The 24,161-nt window shown below is 42.1% G+C and overlaps 1 protein-coding gene across 6 annotated transcripts in view; it reads left to right on the forward strand.

Moving 5' to 3' along the window:
* MYO1D (myosin ID) overlaps positions 1 to 24,161 on the forward strand; it is a 343,691-nt gene that overhangs the window by 139,833 nt on the left and 179,697 nt on the right. For all 6 annotated transcript variants that reach the window (XM_073235184.1, XM_073235185.1, XM_073235186.1 and 3 more), the window contains one exon: positions 10,469 to 10,635. In XM_073235184.1, the coding sequence (XP_073091285.1) occupies positions 10,469 to 10,635 (167 nt within the window). The remainder of the gene's footprint in view (positions 1 to 10,468; positions 10,636 to 24,161) is intronic.

Genomic DNA, 24,161 nt, shown 5'->3' on the forward strand with positions numbered 1-24,161 from the left:
TTGCTGTTTCTCATTCATGTTATCTTGGTTCCTTACAAGTCTAGTTAATTTTTATTTTGTTCCAAACATTATGTTGGCAAAATTGCTTATAGAAATAATTGGAGGCCCACATTTATGTCATTTTTCCCTATAGAAAATTTACCCTCGCTCCTTCTAGGCACGTAAGAGCACTAGTATTTCCAACTCAGCTATTCCAGTGTCAAGAACTGACGTAATTCAAAGCTGAACTGTGATCCTTTTGAAGGACTGCCTACTTCTGATTCACCCATATTGCTAGTGGTAGCCTGTTTGAATCCCAACCAAAAGTGAGAGAGGTTCACCTATGATCTCTTCTTTATCAGACCTAGTCTCTAATCTCAGTCCCATTATCCCCATGAAACTGTCAAGACAACTACTCCGATCCCATCTACTTCTTCTAGAGTTGGCAAATTTCCCCAGGACAAAAAAAAAAGGAGGCCTCTCGACCGTCCTTGGCTTCCTTCCTCTCCTGGGTTCTGGCCCCAAATGTTTTGCATATTTTATTTGCCTATGCTAGAGTTCCCCAGCATGGCTTTTGGTTTATTGACCTAGTCTTTCATTAGTAAATGATATTCTCATTTTATAAATTAGACTGTTAGTTCAGAGAGACTATCACAGCTAGTTGAGAGCAGAGACGACCAATACACAAGCATCCTGATTCTCTAATGCTTATTCTGTTCACCAGTACCAAAGCTACAGATAGACTAAATAGTATTTTGATGTGTACTGTGTGCAGTGCCACTTCTCTTTATTTATTCACCAATGGCCCTACATCCCAGGAGACTTATAAAAATTCCTCAAGTAAATGGCCCCCCATTTCTGAAAGGGTATGTCACCGCGACCCTCCTTACCCCAGAATGACTCAGGAGACAGGGCCCACACAAGAGATTTTATTATCTGAAATAGAAAATGGCTGCCCCCAGGGGGAGGGAGCAGCAGCTCATGGGTGAGGAAGTGTGTTTTTAAGTAGTAGGGGTAGGGTGTGTTCTGCGTTGGTGATTGGATCTTAAGGGGTGGGCGACCATCTGGTTGATGGTGATTGGATCTTAAGGGGTGGGGGGTCTTAGCACGCCAGAATTTGCCTTCAATTCCACATTTACCCATCCCACTAAGTTTGTTTTAAATTTATTTTAAGCCCCTTTTAAAAGTGAGCTGTAACCTCCCCATATAAATGATCTGTTTGAAAACCATTCTGGATTTAGTAAACATTTGATCCCCCTTACTATTTCTTAAGGTAAGATTCTGTTTGTGATTTGCAACAATACTGATCCTGTGCTTAAAGCTAAACCAAGGATTGGTATTCAGAAATAGGGAAGAAGTATCAGTTATCTGATACTGATGCATAACAAGTCACCCTAAAATGTAGTGCTTCAAACAACAACAGTTTATTATTTCCCATTAGGACTGACTAGCCAGCTCTCTGCTGTTCTAACTTGGGCCCACCAAAGTGACCTTAGTCAGCTGGGGCTGGATGGTCTAAAATGACACATTGACAGGGCATGGCTGGGTGGCCAGGATAACTTGACCTCTTTGCAGAGTCTGTAGTCCTTCACATGATGGCAGAAGTGTTCTAAAAGGGTGAAGCCTCTCAAGGCACTTCTGCCACATTCTGTTGGCTAATGGGAGTCACACAACCAGTCCAAATTGAAGGAGTGGGGGTGAAAAATCCACCTCTTGCTGGGAAGTGCTGCAAACTAGTATAGTCATGCTTTTCAGTCTACCGCAGACAAGATGAAAAAAGACAGGTGTGCTAGGCAGAATATTGGCCTTGCATTTCAACACCAGTTCTCTGATACTAACTGCCCGTAACAGCCAGATGAAGGAATCCACAGCGTGACAAAGTCTGGAAGGTCTGGAGGTCCTGAGGGCAGGAGCTTCTGTCCCTGTGGAGTCAAGGCGCATCACCTTCCCAGTTTCCGTGGCCTGAGTTTTTGTTTGTTTGTTTGTTTGCTTTCAGGATTTCATTATATAAGCAAGACTAAATCATTGGCCCCTACCTAGTTGAACTCAAGTCTCTAGCCCCTCTTTCCCCAGAGGTCAAGCAGCTGAAAGTTCCATGCCTTTAATCTTGTGGAAGGTTTTTCTGGTGACCAGCCACCATCTAGAAGCTACCTAGGGGCTGGGTGTGAGTCACCTCATTAGCATCACAAAATAATTCTATCACTGAGTAGATTCCAAAGGTTTTCAAAGTTCCATACCAAGAAACAGGGACAAAGAAGGAAGAGAGATTGATTTTAAGTTAGTATCATCCCATAGCCACAGCCCCCCAAGGATATCTTCTTCCCAGTCCCCCAAAACCTGGAAATATGTTATGTTGCATGCCCAGGTAGAATTATGACTGCTAATCAGCTAGGCTTAAAGAGATTATCCTGCATTATCCAGGTAAGCCCAATGTAAATGCAAGAGCCCTTCACAGAGAAAGAGGGAGGCCAAAGGGTCAGAACCACAAGGTGGCCTTGAGACTCAGGAGTCCATTGCTGGCCTTTAAGATGGACGGAAGGAGGCTGTCGGCCAAGGAATGGGGGCAGCCTCTAGCAGCTGGAGAAGAAAAGGAAATCGGTTCTCTCTGAGAGCCTCCAGAAATCAACAGCCTGCTGACGCCTTGATTTTTAGCCCAGTGAGATCTGTGGGTAAAATTGGAACATTTCCAGAGTATCCTGCCTGGCTTTAGTGCATTTGCATATCCTCAGGGGTGGAGAGAAGGTCATCTCCATGTCAATGGGTAATTACCTGGGCAACCAAGGATGTGTCTGAACCTGAGAGTTTAAAGGGAGGAGCTGGCCTGCTGGCTTGCTTCTTCAGGAACAAAGGAGAAAAGTCGGCCCTGGACTGCAGATTGTAAGCAATAAACGGGTTATAAACTTTATTTCTCTCTTTGACTGATTTCGGTTTTTAGAGGTATATTTTGCCCCAGGATTTCCTCTCCCCAGACTTATATTTGGCGGCAGTCGGCAGGGTGCCTCCAAACCTGAAATCTGTCATAATGCGTGCGACCTTTGGGAGGGCTGCTCCTGTGGATGGTGGGGAGGCCCCAGTGGATGCAACTGCAGAGGGTGCCGCTTCACCTGTTATTATCCCCCCAGCTGTGGGGCTTCCAAGTTGGGAACCCCTAGTGGGGAATTGGTCTAGGGTAAAGTGCCTTTTAGAGGGGTGGGGCCTTTCCCAGAACTGGGGAAGGGTGGAAACACCGGAAGCTGCAGAATTAGCCCTCTGTGAGTTGGAAGACTGCTTGGAGTCCTTAGGGGGCCATGTAGCAGCTGGCATTGTAGGGTCGCTTTTTCATTGAGATAGTGGAAAATGTCATACAGGAGAAAGAGAAGATTATTGAGAGGGTTAGCGAGGAGAAAGGGGACTTAGGCAGGAGAGAAGCACACTTCAGCATCCTTGGAGGAGCTGAGTGATAACCTATGGGATGCTGTTAAAGAAGAGAGACAGTTACTGAAAAGACAGGTCATGGTCCTAGAAGATTCCTTAGCAGCGGCAAGGGGGGAGATGGCAGGAAAAACCATATTGCAGGGGGCTCTGGAGGAGGGGGGTGGGAGAGTAGTACCTTCAGCCCTGGAAATGATGGAGGAGGAGCTGTTGGTGGAAGAGCCCAAGGGAGAAGAGGAGGAGGCGGGGCCATTGGCAGATCTGCTACACAGGCCACCTCCTGAGGTACCATCTTCTGTTTTAAAGGCCCGCCTATCTGTAATTAAGAAAATAAAAAGGAAACAACCGTGGGCTCCTCAGGGGGAGAAGCAGCCCTCTCCCCAGGTTGGGGAGCACTCCATACTTCACCCCTATACCCAGGATGAGCTGGTGGACATGAGCGTCCGGTGTAGGCAGAGGCCATCAGAATCTCTGCCTACATGACTTTTATGTCTCTGGGATATTGGAGTGGAAAACATTGTTGTGTCCCGTACTGAGATGAGTAGAATGGCTTCCCTGACGACTCACCCTTCCCTCTGGCAGTGGTTGCAAAATGCCCGTCCTGCCTCAGGGAATCAGACACCCCTGGAATGGCTGACAGCTACCATCAGGATAGTTTGGCCTAATCAGGGTGATTTACCATATTTTCCCAGTAGTTGAAAAAAGTATGCAGAGCCCTAACAGGTACTGCGGAAATTGGGTATGAAAAACATCATCTATAATACAGACCCCCAGGGCCCTGATGAGGAGGTGTTCACTACAGGAATGAGAAACTTGGTGCTGCATACAGCTCCCACATCTCTCTTTGGGTCCCTAGTGAATACTCTTGCCCCCCACCTAGGGCAACCCATAAGTGAGGCTACTCGTACTTTAGCAGATCTGGGGGAGGTTGAAACAATAAGGTCATGGAGGGCAGTACAGGCCACAACTGAAAGGAGAGGTGCAAAAGGCCCCGTGAAGGTCTCGAGGATCCAGATGTGGTCTGATTTGATAAAGGCCGGGGTAGTGAAAGAAAAACTTGATGGGCAGCCCAAAAGAATATTGTTAGAACTGTGGCACCAATTGAAGCCAGAGCAGCAGTTCCAGGCACTGAGGTCCAGGACATGGAAACCAGAGTCAAGGCCTCATGCCCAGCCTGTGTCCCTGCAAAACTTCATGGGAGACAGTACTCAGGATTCACCTGAGCCCTCACCCCCACAGGAGGATGATTGGGGGGCCCATCCAGCTGTAATTAAGAAAATTGGATATTTCCACTCCAATATCCCAGAGACATCATGGTTCAGCTGAGGGAGGGGGGTCAAAGTCCCCACCTTGGGGGACATGGTGGGGGCCAGAGGCCACATGTAGAATTAGCAATTCATTGGCCCCCTGTGAATGTACAATGTGTCCTAGTGCTGGTGGACACAGGAGCTGCGTGTTCTTTGATTTGTGGCAACCCTCAGTGTTTTCCCTGGACCCCTGCGGTGATAGATGGCTGTGGGGGTAAGACAATTAGAGTAAAGAAAGCTCAAATCTCATTGGCGTTTACCCCCAAAGGAGTATACCATGTACATTTCTCCCATCCCTGAATATATTTTGGGGGTCGATATCCTGCAGGGCCTGTGGTTACAGACCACTGCAGGTGAGTTCAGACTGAAGGTACATATGGTAAAGGCAGTTCTGAGGGGACATGCTAAGCACCAGTCTGTAGCTCTGCCTGTACCTTGGCAGTGACAAATATTAAACAGTATAAATTGCCTGGGGGGCACAAGGAAATTGGAGAAACTCTAAAGGAGTTGGAGATGGTGGGTATCATAAAGCCAACTCATAGTCCTTTTAATTCACCAGTGTGGCCAGTGAGAAAGCCAGACGGCTCCTGGCATGTAACTGTAGACTCCAAGGAATTGAATAAAGTCACACCCCCTTTGCATGCTGCTGTCCCCTCTATAGCAGACATTCTGGACACCCTCAGCCATGAACTGGGAATGTATCATGTAGTAGACCTTGCTAATGCTTTCTTCTCTATTGACATAGCACAGGAAAGCCAGGAACAGTCTGCCTTCATGTGGGAAGGCTGGCAGTGGACATTCACTGTCCTTCCACAGGGATATCTCCACAGTCCCACCATCTATCATGGACTTGTAGCCTAGGACTTGGCCACATGGAGGAAACCGCGAACAGTGCAGTTGTATCATTACGTAATGATGTTTTGCTCACATCTGATTCTCTTACAGATTTAGAAGGGGCAGTTCTTAGACTGTTGCAACATCTACAGGAAAAAGGATGGGCTGTGAACAGCACCAAGGTTCAGGGACCTGGTTTGTCTGTGAAATTCTTGTCTGGTTGGGTAAAACTAAAGTTGTTCCTGAAGCAGTTATAGACAAGGTCCAGGCTTTCCCCACCCCTACCACTGTGGCAGTATTACAAGAGTTTTTGGGTCTTTTGGGCTACTGGAGACCGTTTATCCCACACTTGGCACAAATTCTGAAGCCCTTATACCAGTTGGTACAAAAGGGCATCAGGTGGGACTGGGATGAGACATGTGCAGCTGCTTTAACTCTGCCAAGCGGGTAGTCAAGGCTGTACAGGCCTTCAATGTAATGGACTCATCAAGACCCTGTGAACTAGATGTTCATGTAACTGAAGATGGTTATGGATAGGGTCTTTGGTAGCAGCTTGAACAGACACACCAACCTATTGGATTCTGGTCACAACTATGGAAAGGAGCAGAGGTCTGGTACACCTTGATAGAGAAGCAACTGGCTGCTGTGTACCACACCTTGCTGGCTACAGAGCCCATCACCGAAACAGCTCCGACCAAAGTAAAAGTCATGTAGGCAGAGATTCACATGGCCTCTGCCTATACCAGACGCTCATGTCTACCAACTCACCCTGGGTATAGGGGCAGAGCATGGAGTGCTCCACAAGCTGGGGAGGGGGCTGCTCGTCCCCCTTAGAAGCCATTGGTTGTTTTGTTTTTATTTTCTTAATTACAGCTGGGTGGGCCTTTAAAACAGGAGAAGATGGTACCTCAGGCGGTGGCCTGGGTAGCAGATCCCATCACAGGGTGGGTGCAAGACTGGACCCAAAGTCCACGGAGTGGCATGACCCAGACACCTGCCCTGGTCAAATGGGGTGCATATTTACAGCAGTGCAGTGCCCTCTCCACTAGCCCCTTAAGTTAAGAACTCCAACGCTTATTGGGGCCAGTGACCTATACCAGTGGAAAGCAGGAAGAACTTGCTTTTCAGCCCTTGGTAGCCGAGACTTCTTATCAGAAGGGAAAAGCCTCTATACCTGAAGATGCTTGGTACACAGACAGCTCCAGTAGTGGGCAGCCCCCAAAGTGGAGGGCTGTGGCTTTCCATCCTAAGACTGAGACAATATGGATGGGGGATGGAGAGGGGAAGAGCAGCCAATGGGCTGAGTTGCGGGCAGTATGGCTCATGATCACCCAGGAGCCTTCCCCCATAGTTGTCTGCACTGACAGCTGGGCTATCTATCGGGGCTTGACCCTGTGGTTACTGACATGGTATCATGCCAACTGAATGGTTGGTCACCAGCCCCTTTGGGGGCAAGAGTTGTGGCAAGACCTATAGCCTCTGGTCAGACTAAGGCTGTTACTGTACATCACGTGACTGGCCATTTGCCTTTGGCATCCCCAGGGAATGATGAAGCAGACACATTGGCCCAGGTGCACTGGCTAGAAGGAAAGCCTGCCTCTGATGTGGCCCAATGGCTACACCAGCATTTGTTGCATGCGGGGCAAAAACAATGTGGGCTGTAGCCTGTCAGCAGGGCTTTCCACTGACCTTTGAAGAAATCAGCAAAGCCCGGAAGGAGTTCCTTGTGTGCTCTAAGAGGGACTTACACCAAGTCCCACAGCAACATGGGACAATAGTAAGGGGGCCAATACCCCTTGTCAGGTAGCAAATAGACTATATTGGGCCTCTGCCTATATCAGAAGATATCGGTATGCCATGACTTGTGTGGACACAGCTGCTGGACTATTGGTTGCTTTTCCTGCACATTGTGCAGATCAGCAAACCACCAAGAGGGGCCTGGAGCGTCTCTGCAGCCTATGGCCGGCCACAGGTGATTGAAAGAGATCAAGGCACCTACTTTACTGGACATGGACTACAAGGATGGGTGTAGCAATTAGGAATAAAGGGTAAATTTCATGTATCATAATCCTACCTGGGCAGGCATGATAGAGAGGTACAACAGTTTGTTGAAATCTGGCCTGAAGGCGGACACCAGTAGTCTACGGGGTTGGTCAGTTTGTCTATGGACAGTTCGCCTATGAATGAGAAGCCACATAAAGGAGCTTTGAGCCCTGTGGATATGCTCACACACCTTGCTGCCTCTCCTATACAATTGTACGTCCAAACCAAAGATGAGCTATGGAAGCCAGGATATGGCCAGAAGAGCAACATCCTGCTGCCAGCCCCTACTGCATTAAGCCCTGGAGACACTGTTGAATGGACCTGGCCCTGGACATTTTGACACATGGACCAGCGATGGCTGGCCCTTCTGGCACCTTTGGGGAAAGGCCTGGAAGCTGGTCTCATGTGTATTCCTGGAGTAACAGCTGGATGGCCCACAAAGGTCATGGTAGTGTACCCAAAACATCCAGGAGGTAAGAGCATCTTGCAGGGAGGTTTGTTTTATCTTTATGGTCAGTGCAGGTACCTCCCATAGCCCTATATATCGACCCATCTGTAACTCCCACAGGGAGAGGGGTGAAAGTCTGGATACTAGACCAGGACGAGATCCTGTTCCTGCCACTGTTTCATCACAGGACCGCTCTCTTGCATGCATCCTACCTGATGGACAAGATTTGCCTATGCTGGTGTCATTAAAACATGTACCTTATCACCCTTAAGGTTATTTTTCTCCGGCAGTCCTTGTGGCCTGAATGCGCCCTTGGCTGCAGCTGCCGCATGATGATTGCACTGAACCCTTAGCTACTGCCTGCCTGTGGAATGGATGAGCTATGGACTTAATCTGCATAAGATTTTGAACCTAGCTGAATCCTCTGGCTTGAGGATTGTCATTTTATTGCTGTTGCTATTGTTATGTCATTAGTCTGGTCACAATGCTCCAGTTTTCTCTCCCAGGGACCACTGTGGAAGAAGGGGAACGAGTAGATTGTAAGGTGAGATTTCTGGACTGTGGGTAAAATTGTAACGTTTCCAGAATATCTCACTTGGCTTTAGAGCATTTGCATATCCTCAGGGTTAGAGAGAAGGTCATCTCCATATCAATGTGTAGTTACCTGGGCAACTGACGGCATGTCTGAACCTGAGAGTTTAAAGGGAGGGACTGGCTGGCTGGCTTGCTTGCTTGCCTGCCTGCTTGCCTTCTTGCCTGCTTGCTTCCTCAGGAGCAGAGGAGAGAGATGACCCTGGACTGCAGTTTGTAAGCAACAAACGGGTTTTAAACTTTGTTTCTCCCTTTGACTGATTTTGCTTTTTAGAGGTATTTTTTCCCGGGATTTCCTCTCCCTGGACTTACAGATCCCTCTGGGACTGCTGACCTCCAGAACCATACAAGATTAAATTTGTATTGTTTTAAACCACCAAGTTTATGGTAATTGCTACAGCAGCAATAGGAAACCTATATAGCGGGGCCTAGAAAAAGGAAGAAAACAGCATTATTTTTCATTATGGAAGTCATACTTGGAGCTTCCTGTTTAGATGTCAAAAACTGTTACTCGTTCAAAATGCAAGTAAATTCACGTTCTTCAAATCTCTCCTACGTCTTAAATTATTTACTACTTTTTACCTCTAGCCCTCAGTGGTTCTCAGAACTGCCTAATTTAGCTACAGATGACTCTATCTCATAATTCAAGTGTGTCTGATAGATAATAGATCAGAGAAGGGAAAATAACGCTTTGCACTGATTAGTTGGATACTTTTGACCTCATTGATTTATCCAGTGATCATTTATTATCTTCAGAGTACCAGGATCTATGCCAAGCACAGTTTTATGTTTAAAAGGAGTTATGATCTAATGCATGGTACAAAACTTAACTGGCACAGAAGAAAGGATTTTTTGCCCTTTTTTAGTCACTGACACCTTCAGGGAGTGTGTGATCATAAGTCTGATCTCATGCCCAAGTGAGTGAGGTGTTAATGGGAAAGGGTTCAAGAGACCCGGGAAAAGACCTGGAGACACCATGTGAGGAATGACCTACAGGGGGTCTAGGAGCAGCTGGCTGGACGAGATTATGCACCGCTATCATGGTCCAGGAGGGAACTGCTTATATGGGGTGACAAGACAGACCACATGTGTGCCAGGGGCAAGGGGACAGAGATTCCGTGTGAGCAAAGAAAGTACACGATTTATGACCGTACTAGGTGTTATGCTAGAAGGAGTCATTCTTTTGTGCCTAGTGCCCCAGTGAGTGAAACCTTCCACAGAGGGGTCGGCATTCCAATAAGATGTGTCCATGGATAAGGCAGGCCTGGATTGACTATCCCCAGGCCATCAGTCACCTAGCATACCACCCAGAGGAGGGGGCCACGTGGACACATGGTTATTCTGGAACACAGGGGGTTTTGTAACCTCTCTACTTACTCATAAATTTTCATCTCTTTTTCAAAAGCACAAACTAATGCAATATACTAATAATAATATGGCTAACACTTATGGAACACTTACTGTGTACCCGGGCTGTGCTTAATATTCATCATCGCAGTTCATCTTTACTGTATAGTTCCAGACTTTGTATTAAATCATTCCTTCTGTTACTTTTTAACCATGTTTTCATAAATATGTAAAAACTCTATATTTATATATCTCAATTACTCTCTAGTTTTGTCCCCTACTATTCCTAATGAATCCTAAAGTATAATAAAACAAAGTTTTAGCTAAATGCATGAGAGCTTCCAACCTTACTTGCAGGGAAAGAAAGAAAAACTATTCACAAGTATATGCCTGAGAAATTAGAGGCACAGAGCATAATATGACACAGTTAACACTAACTGCATGTTAGTGTCCTTAGTCTGGGATTTTTCTCCAGGGAAACTTATCATTTGCTGATTTATTTCTTTAGGAACCGTATTACGTACGTTGCATCAAACCGAATGACAAGAAGTCCCCACAGGTGTTTGATGATGAACGCTGCCGGCATCAAGTAGAGTATCTCGGACTGCTGGAGAACGTGAGGGTGCGTCGGGCAGGCTTTGCCTTCCGCCAGACATATGAGAAGTTTCTTCACAGGTGAGAATAAACAGGACAAAGCAACAACACTGAGAGTGACAGTCCTCCCATGTATGACAGTCAGTCAACACGTGTTAAACAATCAAAGTATCTGTTGAATGACCAGGAGTCAAGGAAACAGCACATATGAAAGACTTTCCCAGACTCAGCAGGAGTCTCCCTGAATTCATGGTTTATGGACCATGGAAAAATGGTCTTTCTTTGGGGGGGAAAATGCAGACATTGTAGTATAGTAGACAGAACGTGGATTTGGAACATCACATCTGGGTTGGAATCTCACCTGTGCCATTCATATGCTGTGTGATCTTGGGTCAGAAAGTTAACATGTTAGACTCTGTTTTTCTGCATCTGTAAAATGAGCATAACACTACCTCATAAGGCTATTGTTGTGAGGATTAAATCAACCCAAGTAAAAAGGCTAGGTACCTAACACATAACAGATGTTCAATTAATGCTGCTTATCAGTGTTGATATTAGTAATTATAATAATAACAAAATATGAAGTAGTTAATCATGGAAGCTCTGAAATTTAGTCCACCTGGTTTAAATCCTAACTTTACCATTTCTTAGCTTTTGGACCTTGAGTGAATCACATACTGTTTCATGCCTCATATTCCTCATGTGGAAAATGGGGATAATAATAGTAACTACTTTGTAGGGTTGCTTAGAGAGTAAATGAGATAATACATACAAAGCACTTAGAATAGTGCCTGGCATACAGTAATCACTCAATAAATGTGAGATGTCATTGCTGTCATTTACTATTAATAATGATAGTTGACTATGAGGACTCATAGGAATAATGCTTTAAATTTTGGTCATTTATAAAGTATTGAACATTTCCCGTGTCCTAGACTACAGATTCCACAAAGATATGAATAAGTAAATGCATAAAATATTGGTTGCTCAAAAGAGTATCTAAGGAGAACATAATGGCAAGAAGTAGCCTGCTATACAAAGATGAGAAAAAAAGAACAGGTAGAACAGAGGAAACAAGTGGGGGAAGTGCTCCATTGCTGTACTAGACGTGGCATTTTAGGTATCTCATATAGCCTAGTGTGGCTAGAGGATGCTAAGCAACAGGGCACTGGTGTGAGATGAGATCAGAGAGATGGACAGAGTCCTGAACCTGTAAAATTTTGTAATCGAGTAAGCAGGTTAGGCCTTGGCTAAATGTGGTTGAAAACCATTGGTGGATTTTAAGCAGGGAGTGATGCAATCTGAAGTATGTTTGGAGAGATCACCATAACTGCCATGTGAATAGGGAGCAAGGAGATGGTCAGGGATGTTGCTGCAGGAGTCTAGAAGAGGTAGCTTAATGATAATGCCTTAAACATGGGGTTATTGTAAATCAAAGAATAGTGGAAAGATTCAGACAGGTTTGGGGGAAACATTGGCAAACTTGCTCATGGACTAGCTAGATGAGAGAGGAGTAGAGAGAAATGAAGAATGACAAGTAGATTTTGACTTGAGCATCTGAGTAAGCATGGTACTCTTTGCTAAAATAAGGAAGATTGGGTAAGAACCAGGGGGGCATGGAACAGGTGCAAAGATAGAACCAAGATTTGTCTCTTGACTGTGTTAGGTTTGAAATAGCTACTGAACATCTAGGTAGAAATATTAAGTAGATTATTATATACACATATGTGGAGTTCTGGAAAGAAGTCCTGGCTGGAGGTGGAAATTTTGGAGTCTATTTGTATATGATGTCTTGGAACTGGATAGAAAAGAGGAGGCCAGTGCCAGCATTTAAGTTTGTGGTCTGACATGAAGGAACCAGCAAAGAGAAGAGAAACAGCAACCGATGTGATAGAAGAAGTACCAGAAGGGAGTTATGTCACAGAAGCCGAGAGAAGGTGACATTTCAGGAAGAAAAGTTCGGTCGTCATACTGAATGTTGCTGCGCCACATGCCATCAAGTAAAATAAAGGCAGACATTTAACCATTCAATTTGGCAACATAGAGGTCAAAGGAGAAAGGACTCATTTGGGCAGAGCCCAGTTTAAGCAGGATGGGAAAGTGAAGTGAGGAGCTGGGGGACTATAGACAACTGAAGAATTTGTGCCGTGGTGGGGGATGTGAGATACTAGAAAATGTTTGTGTGCAGGTGGGGATGATTCAGACGGAGAAACCAGTGACGCAGGAGAAAGGCAGATAATTATAATAATAACATCCTTGAGAAGGCAAGAGATGGAATCTCAGGCATAAGTGGAAGGTTTGTCAGCTTTAGAGAGGAGCCAGAGACACTTCCCCGATAGCAACAGGACAAAGGCTGCAGGTGCAGGAGGCCCAAAGGTTGGCCGATGACAGGTGATGTTCCTATCTGATTGCTTCTGTTTCTTCCGTGAACTCTGAGGCAACGTCATGAGCTGAGAGAGGATTAGGAGAAGTGGTGTAGGAGGATTGAAGGAAAATGAGAGTTCTCATTTCGGAGAGTGAGAAAGCGTAGGTTTGCATAGTAGGATTTCCACCCGGAACATCTTGAGATCTGAGGTTATAAAGGTACAGTGAGACCACTCAGGGCAGTGTTTACTTCCACCAGAGTTCAGCTACTTGTGCTCGGAAGTGAACGGGATTGCCCTAATGGAGACTCTGAGAGTGAATAAAACTGTATAGCATAATAACGTGGAAAACTGAGATTTAATTTTACATTGATCAGAAGGTCATGCTCAAAACTGACCATTTTCTGTATTAAAATCTTCTTTAAATTTGGTTTTTCCTTTTTTTTAATTGATACTGTATAGTAGGAATGTTTTCATGAGTATAGATGTGTTCATTCTGAGTCTTGATTTCAAACTGTTAAATTATATTATTAGATTTCTAGTCTATTGTTATCACTCACAGAATTCTAGCAATTGCTTAGTCATAGAATTTGTTTTTATATTATCACCTGTCAAAACTCAGCAGAAGTTAGATATTACAGTGAATTAGGTGCATTTGAGTAACTATAGGATGGAGCTGAGCTGAAAACATGAGACAGTGGAAGCCATGAGAGCACCTATGGTAAGAGAACAATAAGGAAGTTCGCTTTGGAAGGGACAAGGAATTTTGCAAATGCATATCTTTACCAACTTTTGCTTTTAACTCAGGAGGTTTTCGTGATTTGTTCTATAGTATGGAAGACGGGTATAATGATAGGAGTATGTTTTCTAACACTCATGTAAAAATAAAAACGATTAAAAAGAATCTGAATTTCAAAAACGGTCTAGTGGTACAACCTTAGCTCTCTTATTTCCACTCCATGAACATCCCCAAATAACATAAAATACATTGTATTTAAAGCCAAGAAAATGCACAGCCACACCATGGAATCAAGAAGGGGGGTTCTCAGTGCACTTTGATAATATGAAAATATGACTGTCTCCTGAGTATGATACAAAGCAGATACGAAGACCAGGGTCTCAGTTTTCAGTAAACGCTGCCTTGTGAGGCCTGAGCTGCCATTCAGGAGGCCATCCTGGCTGCTGTGCTGGAGTTCGCCACAGATGCAGCCCCAGGAGGCCACCAGCATGGCTGGGATAAACCACTACCTTAGCTGCTGCAAAGAAGACGTCGGAGGCCTCATGACCAAGACCAGCCACCTGACAGGAGGCCTTACACCCAACAGAAGCCAAGATGTACACAGAAGGGCTCTATGGAGGTAGACGATTTAACAAACATCTGAGAAAAAACAGACCATGAGAAAGAGACAGTGCTCAATAAATGCAAAACCTTACCCACTAGGAACCAGACCAAGGAGTCAAGGGCATTAGAATAAGCCTATTTCACATGTTTAGAGAGATAAAGGAGATAAACTTATAGTCCTGAAATAGGAATATGAAATTAGGAGCGAGAACAGGTAATTAGTGAGTTAGAAAATTAAAATCAGATGGAACACAACTTAAGAGTGAGTTGTCCTTCACTAGGAGAATGGGTCAACAGCTTATAAGATCATCGTAACAGAGGTTAATCAGCCTCAAGGAGAATGAACACAACTGATCATTCATATGGGAACTCTCTCAGATTTTAGAGATATTCTGCATCTTGACTGGGGTGTCAGTTTCATAGGTGTATACATTTTTCAAAACGTATACAAATTGGATATTTAAATGTGCACATTTTGCTATAGGTAAATTTTACCGCAATTTCTAAAAATTTAACTTAAAAAAAAAAAAACACAAATTATTGATCTAGAAGGGCAAACTGAAGACTTCTTCCAGTTCTTATCACAAAGAAAAAGAGATGGATGGACTAAAGAAAGGTCAAGCAGCCTGTAAGATGGACCCAGGAGTGCTCAAACCCCCCGGACAGTAGCGCCACAAGGAAGGAAGAAAAAGAACAGGAGACAAGCACTATTTGGACTAACAGTGGCCAGGAATTTTCCTGAACCGAGAAAAGACATACATCTCAGACTAAAAGACTACCCTGAGTGAAAAGCATATGAATTTTTTTAAATGAAACATAAGTATATAATGTTTGCTTTTAGTATGTTAGAGATAAAGAAAAGTACTTAAACCTCCCAAGAAAAAAGGCAAACTACCTACCAGGGAATGAGAATCATACTGACATCAGACTTCTCATTAGTAACATTTGATGCAAATAGACAAAGAAGCAGTATCTTCATAGTGAAGGAAAGTGAACTTTATGATTCGAATTTTATTCCATGCCAAATTTCATTCAAGAGGGTAAGTAAAATAAAAACATTTTCTGACATATCTAGGCTCAGAATGTTTACTATTTATTGACCCTCTCTGAAAAATTCTCCAGGTCAAAAAGAAAAATAAATGCAGAAAAGGAACATGGAATGCAAAAAAGAAATATTGAACAAATAAATCAGTAAAAATTTTTTCTTATATCTAAACAAATATCAATTGTACAGGAAAAAAGTCTTTAGTGATAATCTGGAACAGAAATTAAAATAGGAGTGAGATGTATAGAGAAGTAAAGGCTTTGGTAGTATTTATGGGAAGGATATCATTGATAACTAGACAGAAAAATATCAAGTATATATTTTCATATAAATATATTATTTTTATATATTAAAAATTTCAAGACAATAACAGTAATAGTGGCTGACATTGACAAGTGTTCACTGTGTGTGTTGGGCACTCTTCACACTCTACCTGTAGTAAGTCACTGAAGCTGACACCTGCATAAGGAGAGGTTATTGCCCCCATTTTATGCAGATCAGCAAACTAAGGCAGAGAGAGGTTTAAGTAACTTGCCCCACACCACAGAGCCAAGTAGTGATGGAGCCATATTTGAACTCAGGCATTTGGCTCCTGAGCCTTTATTCTTGAACAGTGTATTGCCTCACAGTTAAATGTATGACTTTCAGATCGAAGGAGAAAATGAAATGGAATAAAGAAAACTCATCTGTCCAAGAGAAAATAGGGTAGAAAACAACAATAAGAAAGCACACCTAATAGAAAATAGAAAAATAAGTTGAGAAAATTAAAGCATATTAGTCACAATATATATATTAAACTTACCCTTTAAAAGAGAATTGTGGAAAGTCTGAAGTTTACCTAATTGATAAATTGAGATTAGGTCCCCTCTAGAATCATCTAAGAAGAGTGCTGGTGTACATCTGGGAAAATAGCCTATTCCTACTCTGCAGGCTATGTATTTTTTTCTACTTTACACAAAATGAGCTTATTCAAAGTGATAAATTGATTAAATTGATATTTCATTGTCATGCTTACTGAACTAATTAACAGTGGAACATGGGGTGGGATAGAAAATGTGTCAGATGTTGAGTTAATGTTTCCAATGATGGTGGGAGAAAAGGTGATATTTTCCACAGTGAGTTTTTGCTTTAAGGTTTACTGCAGAATTTTTAAAGGTAAATTTTTACTTGTCACTTTTCTTAATTTTTATTGAAAAAAGAAAGGATTTTTTTATACATTCTTATGGAAGTATAGTTGATATACAATATTGTATTGGTTTCAACTATAGAACATACTAATTCGACAGCTATATACTACCCCAACCACTATAGTTACTGTCAATATAGGAAGATGTTCCACAATGACTGACTATATTCTCTATGCTGTACTTTCATCCCCATGACTAATTTCTATTATGATTGAGATTTTGTGCCTCTTTATACCCTTCACCTATTTCACCACCCCAAATCCTCCCCCATGGTAAACCACCTGTCACTTCTCAGTGCCTATGAGTCTACTGCTGTTTTGTTCATTTTATTTTGTTTTTAGACTTAACGTGTAAGTGAAATCATATGGTATTTGTCTTTCTCCACCTGGCTTATTTCACTTAGCATAATACCTATAAGTCCATCCATGAATGACAGGATTTCTTTTTAATGACTGAATAATATTCTTTGTATATTTGTACCACATCCTCTTTATCCATCCATCTATTGATGGACACTTACTGATGGAGCATCTTTTCATGTGCCTGTTGGCCATCTGTATGCCTTCTTTGGAAAATTTCAGATCCTCTACCCATTTTTTACTTGGTTATTTGTTTGTTGTTGAGTTGTATGAGCTTTTTATGTATCTTGGACATTATTAGCCCCTTGTCAAATATATCATTTACAAATATATTCTCCCATACTGTGGGTTGCCTTTTTGTTTTGTTGAGGGTTTCCTTTGCTGTGGAGAAGCTTTTTAGGTTAATTAGATCTAATAGTTTTTTGGTGGAGGCTTTAGGATTTTCTCTATGTAGTATAATATCATCTGTAAATAGGGACAGTTTTATTTCTTCTTTCCTAATCTGGATACCTTTTTTCTCTTTTTCTTGTCTGATTAACATGGCTAGAACTTCCAGTACTGTGCGGAATAAAAGTGGTAAGAGTGGGCTTCCTTGTCTTGTTCCTGATCTTTCAGCTTTTTGCTACTGAGTATGATGTTAGCTGTAGGTTTGTCATATATGGCCTTTATTATGTTGAGGTACATACCGTCTGTACCCATTTTATTGAGAGTTTTTATAATGAATAGATATTGAATTTTGTCTCATGCTTTTTCATCATCTATTAAGATGATCATATGGTTTTTATCCTTTCTTTTGTTAATGTGGTATATGATATTGATTAATTTACAAATATTGTACCATCCTTGCATCCCTGGAATAAGTCCCACTTGATTGTGATGGGTAATCCTTCTGATGTATTTTTGAATTTGCTAATATTTTGAGGATTTTTACATCTTATATTCATCAGGAATATTGTTCTGTAATTTTTGTTCTTTGTATTGTCTTTGTCTGGTTTTGTATTAGAGTGATGCTGTCCTCACAGAATGAGTTTGGAAGTATTCCATCCTCTTCTTTTGTTTGGAATACTTTAAAAAGGATGGATATCAGCTCTTTAAATGTTTGGTAGAATTTACCTGTGAAGCCACTTAGTCATAGACTTAGTTTTGTTGGGAGTTTTTTTTATTAACAATTCAATTTCAATAAAGCCATGACCCAGTGGGACCCGAGCACTCCTCCCATGCCAACTCACTGGTGGGAGGAAAGGAGTCAGAGTGGGGAGGGAGTGGAAGCACAGGACTGCTAAATAACCAGCCCTAGTAATCTGCATCGGGAGCACAGACACACATTGCATGGTGTACTGGATATTAGAGGAATGGAAAAGTAAAATCTGAGATGGAGACTGTGGGTGGGTCCCCACAGCCAGCTCCCCTGGGACAAAATAAAAGCTGGTGCTTTACAAATGCCTAGGGTGCCTAACTGGTTTTCTTGGCTTCACTGGAGATGGCTGGTAATTATAGATTTGCTTAGTTTATGGCACCTTATTCCTATTATGTTAATATGTGTGCGCAAGTTAGTTAGTAGTTTAAAACCTATACATGCTTAAGGTACTCTACAAGAAGATATAGCAAAGAAATAATCAATCCTCCCATGTTTTCTTCCATATGCTACCTCTATAGCTTTTCTTCTTCCTTCCTAATTACAACGCTTAAATAGAATTCGTGCCTCATATCGAATTTACCGAGTATCATAATTCCTCCAGGTGGTAAAGATACCTCGAGACAAGTGCTGGGCATAGAAGCCACAGGGCATAAATCTGCAAAGAAGTAAAAAGCTAACCTTTTCAAACAATATGGCCTCTCTCTCACTTACCAACTTTACATCTCCCTGTATGGCCCCGGAAGATGACTGGTTAGCCAGAGATGGGTAAGATTCCTCAAGGGAGGAACAACCTAAGACAGGCACAGTCGCAGGGGGGCCATCAGGTGAGAAATTGGGGATCAACAGAGGTGAGGCTTAGAACCTCACCCCCCCTGTTTTGAGAGAAATCTGCATCCGTGGATGTTTTAAGGCCCTTGTCTAGCTTGGATTAACACATAGTCTACAGGCACACACCTGATCATCTACAATTGCTCTCTTACAACACTAAACTATGTTTTCTACCTTTATCTTGCATCTACCTACCACTTCAGCATTTTATTAAAAATAAAAATAATAATAATAATAAAGGGAGAAATGTGGGATCCACATATAAATCAAGTATAAAAATCAAACGAATATTCATATTTGACCTGATTGTTTATAGTTCATAATGCATGATCAAAACCGAAAGTTTCTGTGATGACTGCCCTTGTACTGTTCACCATGTAAGAACTTATTCACTATGTAAGAATTCGTTCACCATGTAAGAACTTGTTCCTTATGCTTCAGAAGATTGGAGACTGACGAGAATTAGGCTTGAGATGGATTAATGATTGTGCATTGAGCATTGACCCCCCTATACAGAATTTTATTGTTGTTAACAACCATTTGATCAATAAGTATGAGAGATGCCCTCTCAAAGAAAAAAAAGCTGGTGCTTTAAAAGTCTTAAAGGGACAAGGGTTTAACAGGTGGACAAAACTGTCCCAGTGCGCTCATCCCAACAGGCGGAGAATCTTGAGGAACTGCAGGCACCCTAACTGCCTGGGTGGCAACGCAGCTCCTAAGCCCCTCATGGTGATAAGCAGCCTGCCATTCATTCCCTCTGCCAGCACTGCAAGCAAACCAGCTGACTCGCCATGGCTGCAGACCAGCCGGGGAGCAGCCCTGCCCACAGCAACCACACAGGGTCCTCTCCCAGTGCACAGCTAACCAGGCCAGACCCAGAGCCTGCCGCCAGTATACAGCTGCCCGGCACAGGCAGAAGAAGCTGGCACAAGGTCTGGAGGGGACGAAGGGGTGCTGTTCTTGCAGGAGAAGACACCTGGCATGTCTGCGACCCCCTACAGTGCCCTAGGATATCCCGAGGGCTGCCCCACCCACAGCAGCTCAGGGGATTAACCCAGAGACTGCTCCCTGTGTGCAGGTAACCAGCACAGGCAGCGGAGAAGGGCAGAGTGATCTGCAAGCAGGAAGGTACTTTGTTCTCCCAGCTGACACATGCGCCACCTGTTGGCAACCATTTCTATCACCATGAAAAGGCAGAAGAATCTGGTCCAGTTAAAAATCACTCAACCCCAGAGAGAGGGCCTGGCAAGATAGATATAACCAATCTTCCTGTAAAAGAATTCAAAATAAAAGTTGTAACCCTGCTGATGGACCTGCAAAAAAATATGCAAGAGCTAAGGGATGAAGTCTGGAAGGAGATAATAGAAATGAAAGAATCAATAGAAGGGCTTAAGAGCAGACTGGATGAGGTGCAAGAGACTGTTAATCACAGAACAGGAATACAGAGAAGCTGAGGCAGAGAGAGATAAAATGGTCTCTAGGAATTAAAGAATATTAAGAGAACTGTGTGATCAACCCAAACGGAACAATATTTGCATTGTAGGGGTACCAGAAGAAGAGAGAGAAAGTGGGATAGAAAATATCTTTGAAGAAATAAATGCTGAAAACTTCCCCAAACTGGGGAAGGAAATAGTCACTCAGACCATGGAAACCCACAGATCTCCTAACACAAGGGACTAAAGGAGGACAACACCAAAACATATAATAATTAAAATGGCAAAGATCAAAGACAAGGACAGGGTATTAAAGGCAGCCAGAAAGAGTAAAAAGATCACCTACAAAGGAAAACCCATCAGGCTATGATCAGATTTCTCAATAGAAACCTTACAGGCCAGAAGAGAATGGCATGATATATTTAATGCAATGAAATAGAAGGGCCTTCAACCAAGAATACTGTATCCAGCAAGATTATCATTTAAATTTGAAGGCGGGATTAAACAATTTCCAGATAAGCAAAAGTTGAGGGAATCTGCCTCCCACAAACCACCTCTACAGTGTATTTTAAAGGGATTAATCTAGATGGAAGTACTCCTAAGGCCAAACAGAGGACACCAGAGAAAATAAAATCTGCAAAGAAAGCAGACCAACCAAATACTAACTAAAGGCAAAAAATAAAATCAACTATCCACAAAAGCAGTCAAAGGAAACACAAAAGAGTACTGAGTACAATACCTCACATATAAAGAGTGGAGGAGGAAGAAGGGAGAGAAAAAAAGAAACATGAGACTGTGTTTATAATAGCATACTAAGTCAGTTAAAGTTAGATGGATAGACAGTAAAGAAGCTACCCTTGAACCTTTGGTAACCAAAAATCCAAAGCCTGCAATGGCAATAGATACATATCTATCGATAATCACCCTAAATGTAAATGGACTGAATGCACCAATCAAAAGACACAGAGTAATAGAATGGACAAAAAAAGCAAGACCCATCTATATGCTGCTTACAAGAGACTCACCTCAAACCCAAAGACATACACAGACTAGAAGTGAAGGGATGGAAAAAGATATTTCATGCAAACAATAGGGAGAAAAAAGCAGGTGTTGCAGTACTTGTATCAGACAAAATAGACTTCAAAGAAAGTAATGAGATAAAGAAGGACATTACATGATGATAAAGGGGTCAGTCCAACAAGAGGATATAACCATTATAAATATCTATGCACCCAATACAGGAGCACCAACATATGTGAAACAAATACTAACAGAATTAAAGGAGGAAATAGAATGCAGTGCTTCACTTTAGGAGACTGCAACACACCACTCACTCCAAAGGACAGATCCACCAGACAGAAAATAAATAAGGACACAGAGGCACTCAACAACACACTAGAACAGATGGACCTAACAGACATCTACAGAACTCTACACCCAAAAGCAGCAGGATACACATTTTTCTCAAGTGCACATGGAACATTTTCCAGAATAGACCACATACTAGGCCACAAAAAGAGCCTCAGTAAATTCAAAAAGATTGAAATTCTACCAGCCAACTTCTCAGATCCCAGAGGTTTAAAACTAGAAATAAATTGTACAAAGAAAACAAAAAGGCCCACAAACACATGGAGGTTTAACAACATGGTCCTAAATAATCAATGGATCAATAACCAAATTAAAACAGAAATCAAGCAGTATATGGAAACAGATGACAAGAGCACAAAGCCCCAACTTCTGTGGGACACAGCAAAGGCAGTTCTAATAGGAAAGCATTATGCAATACAGACCTATTTAAAGAAGGAAGAACAATCCCAAATGAATAAAGTCACAATTATTGAAACTGGAAAAAGAAAAACAAATGAGGCCCAAAGTCAGCAGAAGGAGGGACATAATAAAGATCAGAGAAGAAATAAATACAATTGAGAAGAATAAGACAATAGAAAAAAATTAGTGAAACCAAGAACTGGTTGGTTCGAGATAATAAACAAAATAGATAACCCCCTAGCCACAGTTATTAACAGAAAAAGAGAATCTACGCACATAAACAGAATCAGAAATGAGAAAGAAAAAATTACAACGCACCCCACAGAAATACAAACAATTATTAGAGAATACTATGAAAATCTATATGCTAACAAGCTGGATAACCTAGAAGAAATGGACAACTTCCTAGAAAAATACAACCTTCCAAGACTGACCAAGGAAAAAACAGCAAATCTAAACAGATCAATTACCAGCAATGAAATTGAATCGGTAATCCAAAAACTACCCAAGAACAAAACCCCTGATTCAGATGGATTTACTGCTGAATTTATCAGACATATAGACAAGATATAGAACCCAGTCTCCTTAAAGTTTTCCAAAAAATAGAAGAGGAGGGAATACTTCCAAACTCATTCTATGAAGCCAGCATCACTCTAATACCAAACAAGGCAATGACTCCACAAAAAAAGAAAATTACAGACCAATAACCCTGATGAACATAGATGCAAAAATACTCAACAAAATATTAGCAAACCAAATTCAAAAATACATCAAGAGGATCCTACACCATGATCAACTGGGATTCATCTCAGGGATGCAAGGATGGTACAACATTCGAAAATCCATCAGCATCATCCACCACATCAACAAAAAGGACAAAAACCACATGATCATCTCCATAGATGCTGAAAAAGCATTTGACAAAATTCAACATCCATTCATGATAAAACTCTCAACAAAATGGGTATACAGGGCAAATACCTCAACATAATAAAGGCCATATATGACAAACCCACAGCCAACATCATACTTAACAGCAAGAAGCTGAAAGCTTTTCACCTAAGATGGGGAACAACACAGGGATGTCAACTCTCCCCACTTTTATTCAACATAGTACTGGAGGTCCTAGCCACGGCAATTAGACAAAACAAAGAAATACAGGGAATCCAGATTGGTAAAGAAGAAGTAAAACTGTCACTATTTGCAGATGACATGATATTGTACAGAAAAAACCCTAAAGACTCCACTGCAAAACTACTCAAACAAATATCTGAATTCAGCAAGTTGCAGGATATCAAATTAATATACAGAAATCTGTTGCTTTCCTATACACTAACGATGAACTACCAGAAAGAGAAATCAGGAAAACAATTTCATTCACAATTGCATCAAAAAGAATAAAATACCTAGGAATAAACCTAATTAAGGAAGTGAAAGACCTATTCCCTGAAAACTACAAGACACTCTTAACAGAAATTAAGGAGGACACTAACAAATGGAATTACATCCCATGCTTTTGGCTAGGAAGAATTAATGTTGTCAAAATGACCATCCTGCCTAAAGCAATCTACAGATTCAATGAAATCCCTATCAAAATACCAACAGTATTCTTCAGTGAACTGGAACAAATCATTCTAAAATTCATATGGAACCACAAAAGACCCCAAATAGCCAAAGCAATCCTGAGCCTTCTCAGGATTGTGTAAAGCACGGGGGATCTCGCTCCCCAACTTCAAGCTCTACTACAAAGTTACAGTAAACAAGACAATTTGGTACTCGCACAAGAACAGAGCCACAGACCAGTGGAACAGAATAGAGACTCCAGATATTAACCCAAATATAGATGGTCAATTAATATACAATAAAGGAGCCATGGATATACAAGGGGGAAATGACAGACTCTTCAACAGCTGGTGTTGGCAATACTGGACAGCTACATGTAAGAGAATGAAACTGGATCATTGTCTAACCCCATACACAAAAGTAAATTCAAAATAGATCAAAGACATGAATGTAAGTCATGAAACCATCAAACTCTTAGAAAGAAAACATAGGCAAAAATCTCTTGGACATAAACATGAGCAACTTCTTCATGAACATATCACCCCCAGGCAAGGCAAACAAAAGCAAAAATGAACAAATGGT

This window comes from Manis javanica, chromosome 4, assembly GCF_040802235.1.
Source record: "Manis javanica isolate MJ-LG chromosome 4, MJ_LKY, whole genome shotgun sequence".
NCBI classification, from domain to species: domain Eukaryota; kingdom Metazoa; phylum Chordata; class Mammalia; order Pholidota; family Manidae; genus Manis; species Manis javanica.